This window comes from Mobula hypostoma, chromosome X2, assembly GCF_963921235.1.
Source record: "Mobula hypostoma chromosome X2, sMobHyp1.1, whole genome shotgun sequence".
Classification (NCBI taxonomy): domain Eukaryota; kingdom Metazoa; phylum Chordata; class Chondrichthyes; order Myliobatiformes; family Myliobatidae; genus Mobula; species Mobula hypostoma.
This window is the reverse complement of record NC_086129.1, coordinates 34,482,376-34,500,129: the sequence shown is the minus strand read 5'-3', so window position 1 is coordinate 34,500,129 and position 17,754 is coordinate 34,482,376. Positions and strand designations below refer to the sequence as shown.

At 38.4% G+C, this 17,754-nt stretch overlaps 1 protein-coding gene across 10 annotated transcripts in view; it reads left to right on the top strand.

The window, feature by feature from the left end:
• The window catches only part of gramd1ba (GRAM domain containing 1Ba), a 443,148-nt gene that overhangs the window by 189,378 nt on the left and 236,016 nt on the right, over positions 1-17,754 (top strand). For 2 of the 10 annotated variants that reach the window (XM_063038610.1, XM_063038611.1), the window contains exon 3: positions 16,949-16,992. The exons of the other annotated variants lie outside the window; for them this stretch is intronic. In XM_063038610.1, coding sequence (XP_062894680.1) covers positions 16,949-16,992 — 44 coding nt within the window. The remainder of the gene's footprint in view (positions 1-16,948; positions 16,993-17,754) is intronic. 10 annotated transcript variants of the gene reach the window in all.

Here is a 17,754-nt window from a genome sequence, read left to right as displayed (position 1 = left end):
TATTTTTTATGATAGTTCAAATTATAGTTAACATTTCTAATTATTTTCCATTATGTGGATTAATTTTCAGCAACTTCAATAATATGTTAATATTGTACGGAAGCTTTATGTTTAAAAAACATACAATTGAATCATTTCAACCTCTGGATAAATAGAAAGGTAGCTTTCTCTTCAATCATTCTCAGTTCTATATATCTTGCTATCTACTTCAGTTTGCCATGACTTTATATTTCGTAATCTTCTATTATTCATTACATTTTCTGGTAAGAGCTTGCCGTTAACAACTCACTGCTCACTGGTTCAGAAAACAATTGATCTTTAAGAGTTCAAAGTAATCTAGATGCTTGTGAAGACAAAGCCATACAGAATCTCCTTGACTCCTGAGTAGAAAAACATAGGAATTGCAAGATCAAACTCAATGTAACTTTAACTGAACTTGCTGAGACTGTGGTTAGATTATCAGCATCATCCTCAGCAACGTTTGCCAAATTAGGAGGGGTTATTCATCCAGAGGTCCTTCTGTGTGTTTCTTAGTGATTCCTTCCCAACATCTCGATGTTTGCATATTTGGTGTCAGAAGAGGGCATGGTTGACTGAGAATTTCCAGAGTTCAGTAGCACTATATGCACTGTTCAGGCTCATACATTTAGTCGAAGTATTAGATGGCTGCTAGGATGTACGGATCTGTACATCATCATTGATACGCTAGCTCATCAGGGAGGCAGTGTTTACAGTGATTAGCTTAATGAACATGGATAAGAATTGGATCTGGGAACTTTTTAGCTATGACGTGACATAATGTCATGATCTGCATTCAACCATTAAGAAGTTGGATAGCTGAGGCTGATATGCAGCATGAAATACTCTGCATTTTTATGTCGTAGATAGTCAACTGATGTAGTACATTGTAGTACAATGAAGCTGTTGTGAACAGTCAACTAAATTCAAATGCATAATATTTTAAATGTACAAGTTGCAAATCAAATATTATTGTTATCATTTCTAGCTGTCAGATCTGGCACCCCAGTCTCAACTAGACTATAGCCCTGCAGTCTGATTGTTAAGAAGATAATATTGTGTTCCAGTGTGTGTAATAATGATACTTTTTCATTTGAAAACTCCATAAAAGTTTTAAAATAAACAAATAGCTCAAATGGTTCAGTTTAATATCAGAGTATGTATACAGTATACAGCCTGAAATACTTGTCTTTGCAGACATCCACAAGAAACAGAACTCCAAAAGAATGAATGGCAGAAAAACATTAGAACCCCAGATCCCACTCTCACCCCTCCCCCTGCGCAAGCTGCTGCAAGCATCAAAGCATTGATAATACATTCATTAATAATTTTATTTTCTGAATATTACAATCATTTTTAAATAAGGCAATAAAATCAGATTCTTAAAGTCTTTTATAAAACATGGCTTTAAAAATGAACTGAATGTTGTACAAGAAGATGTAATAATCATTTAGTTAGTAACAGAATCAGTTTGAAAAGTTCTTAACTAAATTTTGTATTTGTAAAGGGGCACTTTCAATCTGAAAAATAGTTTTATTTTCCTGAAGTATGCTAATGAAGCTCCACGTTGATTTCTTTCCAACAAAAAAAAAGCCATAATAACCTGTACAAAAGCAAGAGTTCTTTGCCATTCCATTCCACCTCTTTCCTTATCCAGATGAAGTCATTGATTGAGGCTAGATTACCTGATAAGAGTTAGGCGATATATTCCAATTAATTGGGATTCATTGGGACCAGTACATTTTGGCCCAATTAAGTGACTGGCTCAATTATCCAAAGTTTCATAGAAATAGTTAAGAAGGTATATAAAAAAGAACAAACCACCATTTAATTGAGTAACAAATTATGTATTTAAATAAAATACAGAACAAATGAGAATGCTATCAATACTACTTCAGTACTATAAAAGTGTGTATTAGCTCCTCATGGTTATCAATGGAGGAATTCATCCAGTGTATGCTGGTGGATTCTTTTCATTGACTGTAAATGAACAAAATCACCACAGACACCTAGTGCAGTTAATGGACTGTGTTCATACAATGCCATTGACGATTGCATTCTCCAAAACTTCATTTTTTATTGTAACATTCAAGATGATTGTCGATACCTTCAAATTCTTCATAGTTCCTAACTTATTGAAGTAGTGAAATCGTTTCATTTTCACTCGTGGCATCTCCAAACCTGAATGCTTGAAACTGCAGTGACCAAAACCGTTCTGAATTGTCTTACCGCTTATTTCTCACCAACTATCAGTGACAAAAATCACTGTTTTTTGAACACATGCACGTGCAGCTGATGCTATTTAAAAACTGTTCACTCTAGGCACAGTGCAGTGCCTAATAGCCACACAAGTGCACGTGTCTGATGCTAGTTAGAAACTCTTCAGCAACAGTGTCCGGCCCTAGTTAAGTGCCATGGTGTCCCAAATAAACGAAGGGTATTCTGTGATTATTTTTGATCTTGAGAGTTGTCCCAAATAAGCAGCTGCCCTGGTTAACTGATTACCCAATTCAATGGAATCCACTGTACATATAAGGAAAAGTAAACAAAAATAGTGATTTTTTTCACCTTGTAATAAAGTGAATTGGAATTTTGAAATACTAGTCAGTTTGCAGTAGACACATGAAATATGGAAAATGCATAGTAATCATAAAATGTGTTACAAGTTCTGCTGGAGACACATTATTTTAAGTTGAATATGATGCCATAAAATTTATTAATGTCATTGTTACAATTTTGTTTGATCAATGACTACTCCAAATTCAGATATTTCAAAATTATTCCTAAATAATTGGTTTATTTTGTCCTTTTTTCCTTCAAATTTGTCATATTTGATAGTGTTCCTGATAGTTAATGCAAACAAGAATTTTCTCCGGAAAATGAGACTAATATAGTTCATTGGATGATAATTTGGAATGTAAGTATTTGTAGGAAAGAATCTCTAAAATCACCAACCCTGATGCTAACTCTAATCCTCTGCACCATCAATTCAGTTCACTCAGTACTGGCCACCCCTGGGCTGTGAGGTAGTTCATAAGTCAGATAATACACAAAAATCACCTGATGTGGTGCCCATACCTCCACACCCTTGCCGTGAAAACTCCCCAGAAGAGTGAAATAAGACAATTACTAAAAATGAGGGAGAGAGGTGTTTATGTGTGTGTATGAGAGAGAACCCAAACTAGTTTGACCATTTGTAGATATGAACATTTGTACATACATCAGATTTCTGAATTAAGTAATATTATGAGATTTCACTCCAATGTAAGTTTGTCCAGATCATAATCCAGTGATGGCTTGTGCATATAACTTCATTGTTATTTATCTTGACAAATAAAGCTAGGCTCAAATACTACAAGCATATTAATTTTTCTTACTTATGCCGGTAGTACACCTTTCACTCTGGGCTTTGCATTATGCCTCTATAACAATAATTTGTGTTGAATATGGGGAGTTGCAGCAGCCAAACCGATCCCTTGGCCTTTGATATACTTCCATCAAGTCACTGTGCTAGAACACATGACTGCCCGAACTCATTCCTCACCACCTTTCTCCAGTGAATGCTGATTCTTGAATCCCATACTTTTCCCTGATATCGCGCTTTCTAAATGCTTTCCAATTCCAAGAGCCTGGATTCTGAGACGTCTGTTCAGATGTCCCAAGACTGGGTAGGATATGGCAAAGGAGGAAGCTGGCTGTGAATGCCAACCTAATTGACACGGTAACAAAAAAATACCAGGGTTGTATATGGTGACATGTATGTACTTCAGTAATAAACTTACTTTGAACTTTGAGCTATTCATTGAGATAATAATTTAAATAATTAATAAATCTAAAGTTCCAACATGTTGGTCCATGGCTTCCTCTTGTGTGAGGATGAGGTCATCTTCAGGGTGGAGGAGCAATACCTTATATTCAATCTGGGTAGCCGCCAACCTGATGGCATAAATATCGATTTCACCTTTCGGTAAAAAAAATTCCCCTCCCCCACTCCCCTCTTCCTCTATTCCCCACTCGGACCTTTTACTTCATCTCACCTTCTCACTGGGTCCCCTTCTCCTTCCCTTTCTCCTATGGTCCACTCATTTCCTATCAGATTTCTTCTTCTCCAGCCCTTGACCTTCCCCACCCACCTGGCTTCACCTGTCACCTTCCAGTTTACCTCCTTCCCCTCCCCCCGCTTTTTTGTTTTGACATCTGTCCCATTCCTTCTCAGTCCTGAAGAAGGGTCTCAGCCTGAAACGTCGACTGCTTATTTATTTCCATAGATGCTGCCTGACCTGCTGAGTTCCTCCAGCCTTTTGTGTGTTTGCTATTAATCTAAACTGTTTCTGTTTGAATTTCCCATTTTAATTGACCACCCTTTCATTAAAGCATTTCTGTTATGCTACACATAAGAGGTAATAAGTATCATGTGGAAGTTGTGGTTGTATGCAAATATATTGGTTTTACAGAACAGGCTTCAAGCTATACATGATACCATTATAAATAGTTGTCAAGAAAAAAGTTTTCATAAGATGAAGGCATTTTTGATACGGTTCAGACCAACAAAATGAAACAATTCTGCTGTTATGTGTGCCTCCAGCATTACATGTAAACTTGCCAATTCTGAGTCTGCTGCCCATCAGAATTATTTTGCACAGGCTGGTGTAACACAGCATCATTTTGAAGGTTGACTTTGAATTATATTGTTAAATCTTAGTAGTACAAGCTGCTGTCTTTCTATTTTTTAACTGATTTGGAAGTATTTCATTGTGCTGGACAAAGTTGAAAGTGCATCATTTGCAAGAGATGAACATGCACACTATGCAGATTTTCAATTTAATAAATATGCTTTGTCCTGTTTGAATAGGTGCTTAATTGCACATTTTCGGTCCATGCCATTGCTTAAGTGCTGTGCATTTGTGAATGCAGGGTCTTTCGAAAAATTAATATTTGGGCACTGTAATTCTGTCATAGTTTCAAGTACCACATACAGTGCGCAACAAAGAAAGATTGATAGGAACGTTCATGTTGTTGTTTTAGTGTTGCACCTGACTGATAAAATAAGTGAGTTTCTGATAGATGTTAACTCTGAAAACTTCCTGTGTTCAAAGATATGTTGCCTTTGAAAAAGTATTCAGTCCCCAACCCTTTGTTCACATAAATGAGTATTACAACCAGAGATCTTGATCAATTTAACTGAGTATTTTTATTTGTGAATCACATGTTCTTTTTTTTTTACAGTAGAGCCCAAAATCAGTGAAAATTGTAAAGCATGAAAAACTAAAAATTCAAAAACTGGAGTGTTATGTGCTCTTTCTTTTTGTATTAGCTGCTGCTATCTGTTACTGTCCTCACTGCTTTCTGTAGTACTGGCTTGAATTCATCTCTACTAATCTTTTTCCTGTCCCCACTACCAAAGCAAAGCTGAGAATTCAATTCAAAGTCAACCTTCAAAATGATGCTGACGTGAAATTTGTTAACTTAGCTGCAGTAGCAGTTCAATGCAATACATAATGTAGAAGAAAATAAATACTTAAATCTTATTCAGTATACTTCATACAGTATACCTATATTGAATAGATTAAAAATCGTGCAAAAAACTGAAATACTATATATTAAAAAAAAGTGAGGTAGTGTCCAAGGGTTCAATGTCCATTTAGAAATCGGATGGCAGAAGGGAAGAAGCTGTTCTTGAATCACTGAGTGTGTGCCTTCAGGCTTCTGTACCTCCTACCTGGTGATAACAGTGAGAAAAGTGCATGCCCTGGGTGCTGGAGGTCCTTAATAATGGATGCTGCCTTTCTGAGACACCGCTCCCTAAAGATGTCTTGGGTACTTTGTAGGCTAGTGCCCAAGATGGAGCTGACTAGATTTACAACCCTCTGCAGCTTCTTTCGGTCCTGTGCAGTGTCCCCTCCATACCAGACAGTGATGCAGCCTGTCAGAATGCTCTCCACGGTACATCTATACAAGTTTTGAGTGTATTTGTTGACATACCAAATCTCTTCAAGCTCCTAATAAAGTATAGCTGCTGTCTTGCCTTCTTTATAACTGCATGGATATGTTGGGACCAGGTTAGATCCTCAGAGATCTTGACACCCAGGAACCTGAAATTGCTCACTCTCTCTACTTCTGATCCCTCTATGAGGATTGGTACGTGTTCCTTCGTCCTACCTTTCCAGAAGCCCATAATATGTCTGGTTCATTTGTTTAGTTTTGGGGGCACTGGCAGCTAATGGTGCTGTAGGAGGCATCCCATGTCATCAGCCTTACTTGACAGACTTTTCATAGAGAGACCCGGCACTAAAACAGGCTATTCAGCTCACCGAGCCTCACCAACCATCAAACACCTATTTAGATTGATCCTATTGATCCTGCATTAATCCCATTCATTGGCACAGAAAATAAACCAATCACTAATAATATTATTATCGACTCAATATATCAATACTTTGAGATAGTACTGAGCGTGTTGGCTGGTGCCTACTTTGAGATAGGGTTTTAAAAAAAAAGCTTGTGTTTTCTTTTTTATCCCAAATTGCTTATATCTCTATCCCTGAGTGAGAAGATTGTGGATTCAAGTTTCACTCCAGGAACTTGAGTACTGAACTACCATGCCAACACAGTACCGAGGGATTCTGCCTTTAGGAATGAGTTGTAAAACTGAGCCCCTGTCTAGAGTTGCAGAAAGATAGAAAAGAATCCATGGTGCTATTCTGAAGCAAAGCAAGGATTTATTCCCATCGTCCTGTCCAGCATTTATCTTTCATCACCTGTCACAAAATGTGATTGTCATGTGACTGTACAAGACTGCTATGCACATGTTAACTGATAGTTGTTAAAAATTTGGAAAGATGTTGCAAAGACGTGCCAAGCCTGTGAAAATTGCCTTGTAAATGTATCTTTCCTTTAAGCGGGTTATTTCTAAAAATATCTATGGCAGCATCTATGGAAGGGTTGAGACCCTTCTTCAGGACCACATGAATGGTCTTGACCTGAAACGTCAACTGTTTAGTTATTCCATAGATGCTTCCTGATTTACTGAGTTCCTCCAGCATTATGTGTGTGCTCCTTGAGAATTTTTTTTTAAATCAGTTAATTTTCCCCTAAGCCCAAAGCACAAGCAGACTGTTTTGGACTGAGACCCTTCATCAGAACTGAGTGTCGGCTGTTTGAGTCAAGTCAAGTCACTTTTTATTGTCATTTCAACCATAACTGCTGGTACAGAACATAGTAAAAATGAGACAATGTTTTCCAGGACCTTGGTGCTACATGAAACAATACAAGAACTACACTGAACTACGTAAGAAAAAAAACATAAAAATTACACTAGACGACAGACCTATCCAGGACTGCATAAAATGCACAAAACAGTACAGGCACGGCAATAAATAATAATAAATAATAAACAAGACAGTAGGCACAGTAGAGGGTATAGTAGGTTGGTGTCAAACCAGACTCTGGGTATTGAGGAGTCTAATGGCTTTGGGGAAGAAACTGTTACATAGTCTGGCCATGAGAGCCCGAATACTTCGGTGGCTTTTTCCAGATGGCAGGAGGGAGAAGAGTTTATATGAGGGGTGCGTGGGGTCCTTCATAATGCTGTTTGCTTTGCGGATGTAGCGTGTGGTGTAAATGTCTGTGATGGCGGGAAGAGAGACCCCGATGATCTTCTCAGCTGACCTCAGTATCTGCTGCAGGGTCTTGCGATCGGAGACGGTGCAATTTCTGAACCAGACCGTGAGGCAGCTGCTCAGAATGCTCTCAATACAACCTCTGTAGAATGTGGTGAGGATGGGGGTGGAAGATGGACTTTTCTCAGCCTTCGCAGAAAGTAGAGACGCTGCTGGGCTTTCTTTGCTATGGAGCTGGTGTTGAGGGACCAGGTGAGATTCTCCGCCAGGTGAACACCAAGAAATTTGGTGCTCTTAACGATCTCTACAGAGGAGTCGTCGATGATCAGCGGAGAGTGGTCACTCCGTGTCCTCCTGAAGTCAACAACCATCTCTTTTGTTTTGTTTACATTCAGAGACAGGTTAGTGGCTCTGCACCAGTCCGTTAGCTGCTGCACCTCCTCTCTGTATGCTGACTCATTGTTCTTGCTGATGAGACCCACCACGGTCATGTCATCGGCGAATTTGCTGATGTGGTTCGAGCTGTGTGTTGCAGCACAGTCGTGGGTCAGCAGAGTGAACAGCAGTGGACTCAATGACCCAGTGGATTCTTCCCTCAATAGCTGCTGCATGACCTGCTGAGTTCATCCAGCATTTTGTGCATATTACTCCAGATTTCCAGCATTTGCAGTCTCCGTTGTGTCTGTATAAAACATACAGAACACTAATTAATATAGTGATTTTACTTCCTGGTTTGTTGTTTATGCGAATTCGTCAACATAATTGGCTGCCCAGTCTGATTGATGACATTATGGTTGCTGAATGCCAGAGATTAACTCGTGGTGCCTAACAGCAGTCAATGTAAGGAATTTATAGTATAGACACGGCTTGATCTTTAGGAGCCCTTTTACATGATGCCAACTGTGACCACTTTTTAAAAAACTGAACATGTGGAAGTTCAGCGGGCTCTTGAACCAGAACTTCACTGAACTTCACTGTTCCCATAACTTATGAACTCACTTCCGAGGACTATTCATCTCATGTTCTCAATGCTTATTGCTTACTTATTATGATTATTATTATTCCTCTCCCCTCTCCCCTCTTGTTTGTTGTCTTTTGCACATAGGTTGTCCACCCTGTTGGTGCGGTCTTTCATTGATTCCACTATGGTTATTCAATTTATTGAGTATGCCCACAAGAAAATGAGTCTCAGGGTTGTATATGGTGACGTGTATGCACTTTGATAATAAATTTACTTTGAACTTTGATTTATATATATATTGAATCAAGTAATCAAATCTCTTTTTAACAGAATTATATTTATGGAGCACAGTAAATTCTTCCATTGGTACTGAGCTTATGTGTGCTGAATAATAGGACATGAGCTTGCATAAAAAAAATGAAGAGAAGGAAGTATTAAAGAAGATGGAAATCTGGTTATTGCTTAAAATATAGCTTGAGTTCTCTACAATCTACACTTCATAGGGGCCTATTATTGAATAATACCCAAAGCAGGATTTAATCAGTTACCAAAATCACTTTTGGTTAAATGCTGGATTATTCCCACGTTTTTCTGTTTTATCAGTTTTAGATAGAGTTAGGCTGATCATTAAAAAGGATAAGCTGTGAGCTGCAGAAGAAAATAGGTTGATGCAGTGATGGATGAAGTCATTTGCCTCCCCCACCCCCCACACCCCCATATGCTGTCTCCTCTGCTTACTTTGCTATTCAGGAAAGTGCTGTACTCTGGTTTTAGTGATACCTTAACATTATTAGCATTTCAAGTGAAATTTGTTTTCAGATAATCTACCCATTTGCAGTGATTAAGTAAACATCAAGAAAACAAAATTTGAATAATATTAAATTATTAATATATATTTCCACTGATAATACATTGGCTATAGTATGAGGTGATAAGTTTTCAGATGAACTTTATTAGTTTTATCAGGTAAACAGTGGTACGTACCCTGTAACTGGGTTGCCAAACCAGCAGAAATGGATCACTCAGTTGGAGTCTGGATTACTAGAACTAAGAAAGTTTTATTAAAGAAACAAGCAACACAGTACTCTAATCAAAAGGATAATGAATGCAACAGTTCAGCAATGATAAACATACATGTACACAGAATTAAGATAACAGGATCAATCAAGCTCTATTGTTGTCTAGGGGTAAATGACCAGTTTCAAAGTAACGCAAAGTTCAGTTCAGTTCGCAGTAATCGCTGCCGTGGGAGATGGACAGTGTGGGGGAAGGAGAGAGAGAGCAAAACGAATGAATATTCAAAACAGCTTCCACACACAGACCTTCGCAGCCAGCTTTCGGGCGAGTCCTTTGTGATGTCAACTGAGGTCACCGACCGTGACCCCTCCGTTTCCAGATACGATCGTTTCCCTGCGGTGAACCTGGCACCCAGGCAAGGGTGGACACACACCAGGTTCCCGCCGATCGTGCCTTTCCACCCTGAGCGTCTATGGCCCGGTACTTCCCACCGACTTGTGAGAGACGCACCGCTTCCAGGGTCTTGTTACCTCGGGTGTCGTTTGTGTCCTGCCTTAGCAAACCTGTCCCTTTTTATCCCCCTGCTAGGGTATCGCCTGTCCATCACTTCAAACAGTTCAGGGTTCAAAGGGGGAGCCGCTCTTGACAGCTCTCCATCCCCTTCATTAACATCTCCGAATGCTGCTCCATTGTTTTCCTTATCTCTCTCTCTCCTGAAGACAGGTGGCAGACCAACTGCTGATTCCACAGGACAACTAACGTCTTAATCTATGTGTATTCCTGTCACAACAGTCTTATTGGCAACTTTATGCACTCATTTTGATTGTCTAGCAATTATTTACTTTTTCTGTAGTCGATTTTCATATTAAGTATTTGGGATGATCAACTGGAAGAAATGTATATAATATACAATAACAATTAGATATGGGTACATAACAGTGATTAGGCATGCTCTATAATTATGCAAAGCTTGACATGTTTGTCATTCAGTGAATTGGTGTATCAGATGCCAAATAATTGGCTTTGATTCATGCTTGTTTTTGACCTTTGTTTTTATATAGAATTTCTCTGAGTATATGACAGAATTAGATCAGCTAGAGCACATTATTATACTGTTCTCCTCCATTACATTATATCCATAGCATCTTATTCAATTGCATTTCTTTTTAACATCTTACTTTATTGCATCACATTTGTAAAGGCTTGTGGAATGATTGTTTTCAAGTTAAAATAGATAATGGGCATCTCCTTCTGTTTCAGAAGATCTATTCTAATTGATTTGATACTACAGCTTTTATATTACTGCCCTATGTTAAAATGACCAAGTGGTAGAAGCTAAAAAAATGTTATGGTTGGTGGATGTTTTAGTGACTGGAATATGCATGCCAGAGAGTTTATACGGCACTGAAGCAGGCCCCTTGGCCCAATTTGCCCTGGTGACTGAGTTCCTACCTGAACTAATCCCATTTGCCTGTGTTTGGCCCATAACCCTCTAAACCTTTCCTATCCATGTATATGTCTGAATTTCTTTTAAATGTTGTATTTGTATGCACTTCTACCACATTCGCTGGCAGTTTGTCCATGTAGCTACCTTTGAGGAAAGATTTGCCCCTCTGGTTCCCTCTGAATCTTCCCCCACCCCTCAATTTAAACCTGTGCTTTCCAGTTTTAGACTGTCCTCCTCTGGAGAAGAAAGACAGTGACCCCATTCACCTTATTTATGGCCCTCATGCTTTTATACACCTCCATAAAGTCAGTCCTCACCCTCCCGCACTTTAGGAAAATTAGCTCCAGCCCACTCTTCTTATAACTCAAGCCCTCTAATCTTGGTAACATCCTTGTGACATTTTTCAGTACCCTTTCTAACTTAATCATATCCTTCCTATAACTATGCAGAACTCCTATGGAGGTTTCACCAATGTTTCCGATCTCCCTAATGTCTTGTATATCTCACTAATGCAATTTGACTAATGTCTTATAAATCTGTAATATGACATCACAACTCTTTTCTCACTGCCCTGAGCAACCAGGCAAGCATTCCAAAATTGCCTTCTTCACTACCCTATGCACTTCTGTTGCCATTTTCAGATAACAATGTACTTGTATCTATTAGTATCTTTTCTACTGCACTCTCCAGGGCCCTGCTACCTACTTTGTAAATCCTGTCCTAGTTTTATTTCCAAAACTTCAGCACTTTGCATTTGTTTGAGTTAAATTCCATTTGCCATTCCCTGCCTCATTTTCATACTTGAGCTGGATCTTATTGTAATCTTAGATCTTATTGTAATCAATTCTTTAGGGTCCATTTTTTCCCACCAATGTTAGTATTATCTGCAAACTTACTTATCATGCCACCTAATTAGAACAGGGAATATTGGACATACACAGCAGGTCAGGGAGCACCTATAGCAGAAGAAACAATTAGCATTTTCATATCCATGATTTTTAACAGAACACTCACAGCTTTATGAGCTTGCTTCCCTTAATACTTTATAACAATATTAGCCATTGATGCAGCAGATTTTTTTGTGAAATCAAACTGGTAAATGCAACTTTCATCACTGGTACAACCATTTATTGTATGACTAGAGCTCACCTTGGCCATCAATGCGTAATAACAAGAATGTATCAGGAGGCATAGATTAATCGTTGCTGAATTTTGCTTTAATAAAATAAAACTGATAAATGATTAGAATAATTAGAATGAAGTAGTGTATTGAATAGCTTCATTGTGGCAGCACAATTCAGGAAAATCGAGAATGAGTTGGGACAGTTTTGTGATTAGTAATATGATAAATAGTCCTTATGAGATTAAAGTAGTAGACAACTTAATCTGACCTTTATATTAAATCAAACAATTGTTGACCAGTGGTGAAAATAGGCTTTTTTTTTTCACTGATGCTTTACATTTCTTGTGCCAGTGATATCCAATTAATACATTCTAGTTAACTTAGCCTTAAGATGGTAAAGAATACTTCAGCTGGCATTTCCAGAATTTTCTGTCGAGTAATGCCTTCATTATCCTGTTGTAATCCTTTACCATGTATTTGTACATAGTGGTGTCATCAGTAGACAGGGTGGTGAAGAAGTCTTTTGGCACATCAGCCTTCATCTATCAAAGCACTGAGTATGAAAGTTAGGAAATTATGTTGCCGTTGTATAAGGCATTGGTGAGGCCACACATGGAATATTATGTCAGTTTTGTTCACCCTGCTATATGAAAAATGCCATGATCCTAGAGAGAGTGCAGAAGAGACTTGCAGGCATGTTGCTAGGACTCAACGAACTGGGCTAATAGGAGAAGTTGGGCATGATAGGACTTCATTCCTTGGAGCGTATGAGACTGAGGATTAAATTTATAGAGTTATATAAAATCGTTGATGAGGACAATTGTTGGAGTCTTTTTCCCACGGTAGGAGACTCAAGAGCCAGACGGGAAGCCACTTGGAAAGATGGGTGGGAGCAGTTTCAAAAGGATATGGGTAAATGGGACTAGATTAGATGGACATCTTGGTCCTCGTGGATGAGTTGAGTCAAAGGCCCTGTTTCTATGTTGTCAGACTCTGACTCCATAATTGCAAAGAGATGACTATTTTGTTTCAAGTAACTTGTACTTTAATCATTTGATAAAACATCTAGTCTATTTTTTTCTTGTGAACACTTAAGACACAACTGCTTCATTTTACTAATTTATCAGCAAGCAACACGACTTGGTCACAAAAGCAAATTGTTTTCTGCTCTTCATCTTGACTTTGACAGGGAAAATCAAAGTTCAAAGTAAATTTATTATCAAAATACTTGTATAGCACCATATACAACACTGAGATGAATTTTGTTGCAGGTATTCATAGTTACAAAGAAACACAATAGAATCAATGAAAAACTGCATACAAAACAGATGGACAAACAACTAATGTGTAAAAAAAATAGTTCAAATACAAAAAGAAACAAAAAATAATAATTAACAAATAAATAATGCTGAGAACCTGAGTTGTAGAGTCCTTGAAAGTGAGTCCATAGGTTGTGGATTCAGTACAGTATTCAGGTGAGTGCAGTTACCCAGTCTGGTCAGGATCTTGATAGTTGAGGAGTAATAACAATTCTTCAACATGATGGTATGGGATTGAATGCTCCTCTACCTCCTTGATGGCAGCAACGAGAAGAGACCGTGATGCACTGAGCTGTATCTATTACTTTTTGTAGGCTTTTCCTTTCAAAGGCATTGGTGTCTCCATACCAGGCTGTGATGCAACCAGTCAGTATACTCTCCACCATGCATCTATAGAATGTTGTCAAAGTAGAACACACTGTCATGCCTTCTTTGTAATGGCACTTATATGTTCGAACCAGGACAGATATTCTGAAATGATAATGCCAAAGAATTTAAAGTTTCTGAGCTTCTCTATCTCTGATCCCCTGATGAGGACTGGCTCATGGACCTCTGGTTTCCTCCTCCTGTAGTCAATTATCAGCTGTTTGGTTTTGCTGGCATTGAGTGAAATGTTACCTATTGTGATAGATAAGTCCACTGCACTAACCTTTGCAATACTTGCCCACTAACATGAAAATGACCTGTTTGATCCTACTCTTTCTTTCTATATTTTATCCTAGCCGTCACCCATGTTTATACTCCAAATACCATGAGCCTTTTTAGATCAGTTCAAGTTTATGAATGGCTAAAGTTGGAGGCTGACTGGTAGTACATTGGATAGTTGAGACCAGGTGTTAAAAAAATGGATGAGGCTCTTAGTAACTAAAGCTGGTGCAGATCTGTGCATTTGAAATATATTGGGGATGGAAATGAATGTTCTTTGAGATGAAATAATAAAGGTTGGCTCAAGGTCAATGGAATGTATGTTATAAACAGTTTGGTTCAGCCTTCCACAGAGACCATGGCATGCATTTAAAAGTTTGTTCAGAGAACGAAGCTTTTGATCTATTTAATCCTACTCTCTGTATTCATATTTTGTCCTACCCTTTACCCTTGCTTAGCTATAACACTTGATGCTATAACTTTTTAGATTAGCTCACGTTCATGGATGGCAGAGGGGACAAAAATAGGAATTTATCAATACAATATACAGCCTCTTTTAACTAGCAAACAGTTCTGACGAAGGGTCTTGACCCGAAACGTTGACTGTACTTCTTGCTATAGATGCTGCCTGGCCTGCTGCATTCCACCAGCATTTTGTGTGTGTTACCTTCTTTTAACTGACGTGTTTCCAGAGTTATGACTTAAAATTCAGCTTGACTGTGCAATCATGAAGAAAAATGTATCAGAAGTATTCCTATGCATTGTGGAAGGTGTTTATCAGTGTCATTGACTGATGAACCATGAATAGCTCAGGTGGCAAATGATCAATTATTTTCTCCCACAACTAAACTAAATTATCTTCCATATTCTGCTTATGTTGTGTAGAATCATTGATGTTCCTTGTAAATGGATGGTGGAATTCACTTTCCTTTGGTCACTACAATGTGCTGAATTTCTTATGCTAAGTTCAACGGTTCCAAGTAGAGAAAGAATTGCAGATAATCTCACAGAAAATAAGATATAGACAGGAGCAGAGATTACAATGTCTTGATTTGAGTAGTTGAGAGATTTGCAGGATTGGACCCTCATTATTACACTGACTCATCTGCAATTAAAAAAAGGACATTTTAATTGAATTGGCGATTTTTAAAATCTTGGCCTATTTAGACCTGCCACATTAAACGTTCAATTTTTTGAAGTCAATTTGAGCAGGAGTTTTTCATCTGGCCTCATAAGAAACTCTAGTTATATCTTGTTCTGGCCTTCGCCCTCTACAAGTGTGCATATCTTGTAATTGATCTGCTTCCTGCAGGTCATCAGTGACAATATCCTCTACTAGGCAACAGTTTCTATAGCCTCACATGAATATGTGAATATCCTTCAGCTATCCCAGATTTGCTGGTCACCTTCGTCTGGATCTCATGGTCACTGGTTCCTTCAAGGACATCAGCAAGATGCAAAGCAGCACAATCTTTTAGAGCACAAATGACCACCTATAGTGGCAAAAACAATGTGAGATCTTGCACCGCATATCCACAGATAGTCAAAACTGCTTTCAATGTTTGTTCACTGGCATTCAGAATTATTTGATCAGGATCTACCAACAATTCAAAATTATGTAAAAAGTAATTAAAGTGCTTAAAAGTAAATGCACACATGTCCACATTTCAAATGATAAAGCATTCAAGGTGCAAAGTATGTTTATTATCAAAGTATGTATATTCTATGCAACCTTGAGATTTGTCTCCTTACAGGCAGCCACAGAACAAAGAAATCTAATAGAACCCATTAAATAAAGACCTCCAAGCACCTAATGTGCAGAAGAAAAAACAAACGTTGCAAACAGTAAAAGCAATAACATTCAGAGCTGAAGTTCACAGAAGTGAGTCTACAGCCATGAAGTCAATCACAGATGATCCAAGCAATTAAAAAAAAACTTTACTAATTTCCTAGCAGCAAATTTCTTCCATTGATTCCAATGAGTTTGCTGTACCTGGTATAGAAGTTTAGCAAACAAATGTTCCTGTGGAGAGCTGTGTGGTCTGTGGAAGTATGTACTGTCTGGTTGGGTTGCTGGTGTCCATCAGGGCAGTGGAAAAGATTTGTGGCAAGCACTGTACACAACAGCAGGCTGGATGATGGTCATACCTCCACAACTGTAATTGATTAATACTTCTCTTCAGTAACAGTGGAAAAAAGAATTCTCTTAATTCTGGTTTCTTTGCATACTGCGTTTACAGTTTTGATAATTCAGGCTGTACTTATTGCGCTAAGCTGATAAGATTCACAAGACACTCGGGCTTTTAATATTATACTAGGAGCTCAGAGCAGAGGTAGGTCAGGCATTTTAATAGAGATTATTACAGCTACAGCATGAGTGTAAAGCACCTATTTTTTATGAATTTTGCAATTTTCTAAGTAAGTTCAAAAATGTTTTTTGGTGTTTCTCACGTTATTTTGTGGACATTTAATGTTCTGAAACCTTTTTTGCATTTCTTATTGATGATATATCTAATGAATCTCATTTTCCATTTATACCAATTGATCTTGAAGGTGATTTAAATAATTAAAATATCAATCTTGTTTTTATTCATAAATTACCAATTAAAAAGCCAGAGCTTGTCTACTTGGAAAACTAGATTGTAACCTGAAACCTTGCACCATCATTCAATATTCAGCATGAATCGGTTTTTTTGCAAGTACTGTATAGAACCATTCTGTAAAAGCATTTTCCTTCATTAAATATGCTCCTTCTGTTCCTGCATGGCTTTTACTTCTAAACCTCCCTCATATTGATAGATGAAACAGAAGAAATGGGGAAAACTGATCTGGAAACAGTTAAGGTAAGATGATAATTTTACCCAGCTCTGTGAATCATTGTAATTGGCACTCTAGATTCAGTCAGTAATGAGTGAAAAATATTGGTAGAGAACTATGGTTTGGTTTGTTATTTATCTCTTGAACCAGGAAACTATGTTAAGGTTAGCTGAACTGGCAAGGTTTGCTGAATATTGTCGGAGGGTAAAGGGCGTGGAAAATGTAATTTTCAAAATAGTTCCCATTCAGCAGCCTCCCCCTCTCCACACAGCTGATTAATCCAAAGGAATGGCAGAGGTTGATACAGTTTGGCACCAGCAGTGTTGCAGTAGTTGCCAGTCAGCGTTGAACTCAATGTAGGCTACCTTAGGAGGCTCTAGCTCCGGACTTTTCCTCTGTTTTTTTCTCCTGAAGCCTTCCCTATGAGTGGACAAGGCAGTGGAAGTTTGAGTTCAGAGTTTTCTTTCTCCTAGCTGAGCTGCCAACCACTGCTGATGAGCCCAATCTGCCCAAAGTGACTGGTTTTAAGGCACCGGTAACCTGCTTTTGCCCTGTCTCCTGTCAGTAGAAATGGTTCCGCTGGGCTTAGTAGCTGAGCTACATATGAAGGCCAGGAGCTGGACTTGGTTGTCAGAGGCTATTTGAGATGCATACTATTGGTACACTTAATAGGTAGTGGGAACTCATCCCGCCACTCCTCTCCACTGACTATGACAATCATGAGGAACCCGCCTTCGGATTCATGTGCACATATCTAACAATTGTAACCCATATTAATAACCAATTTC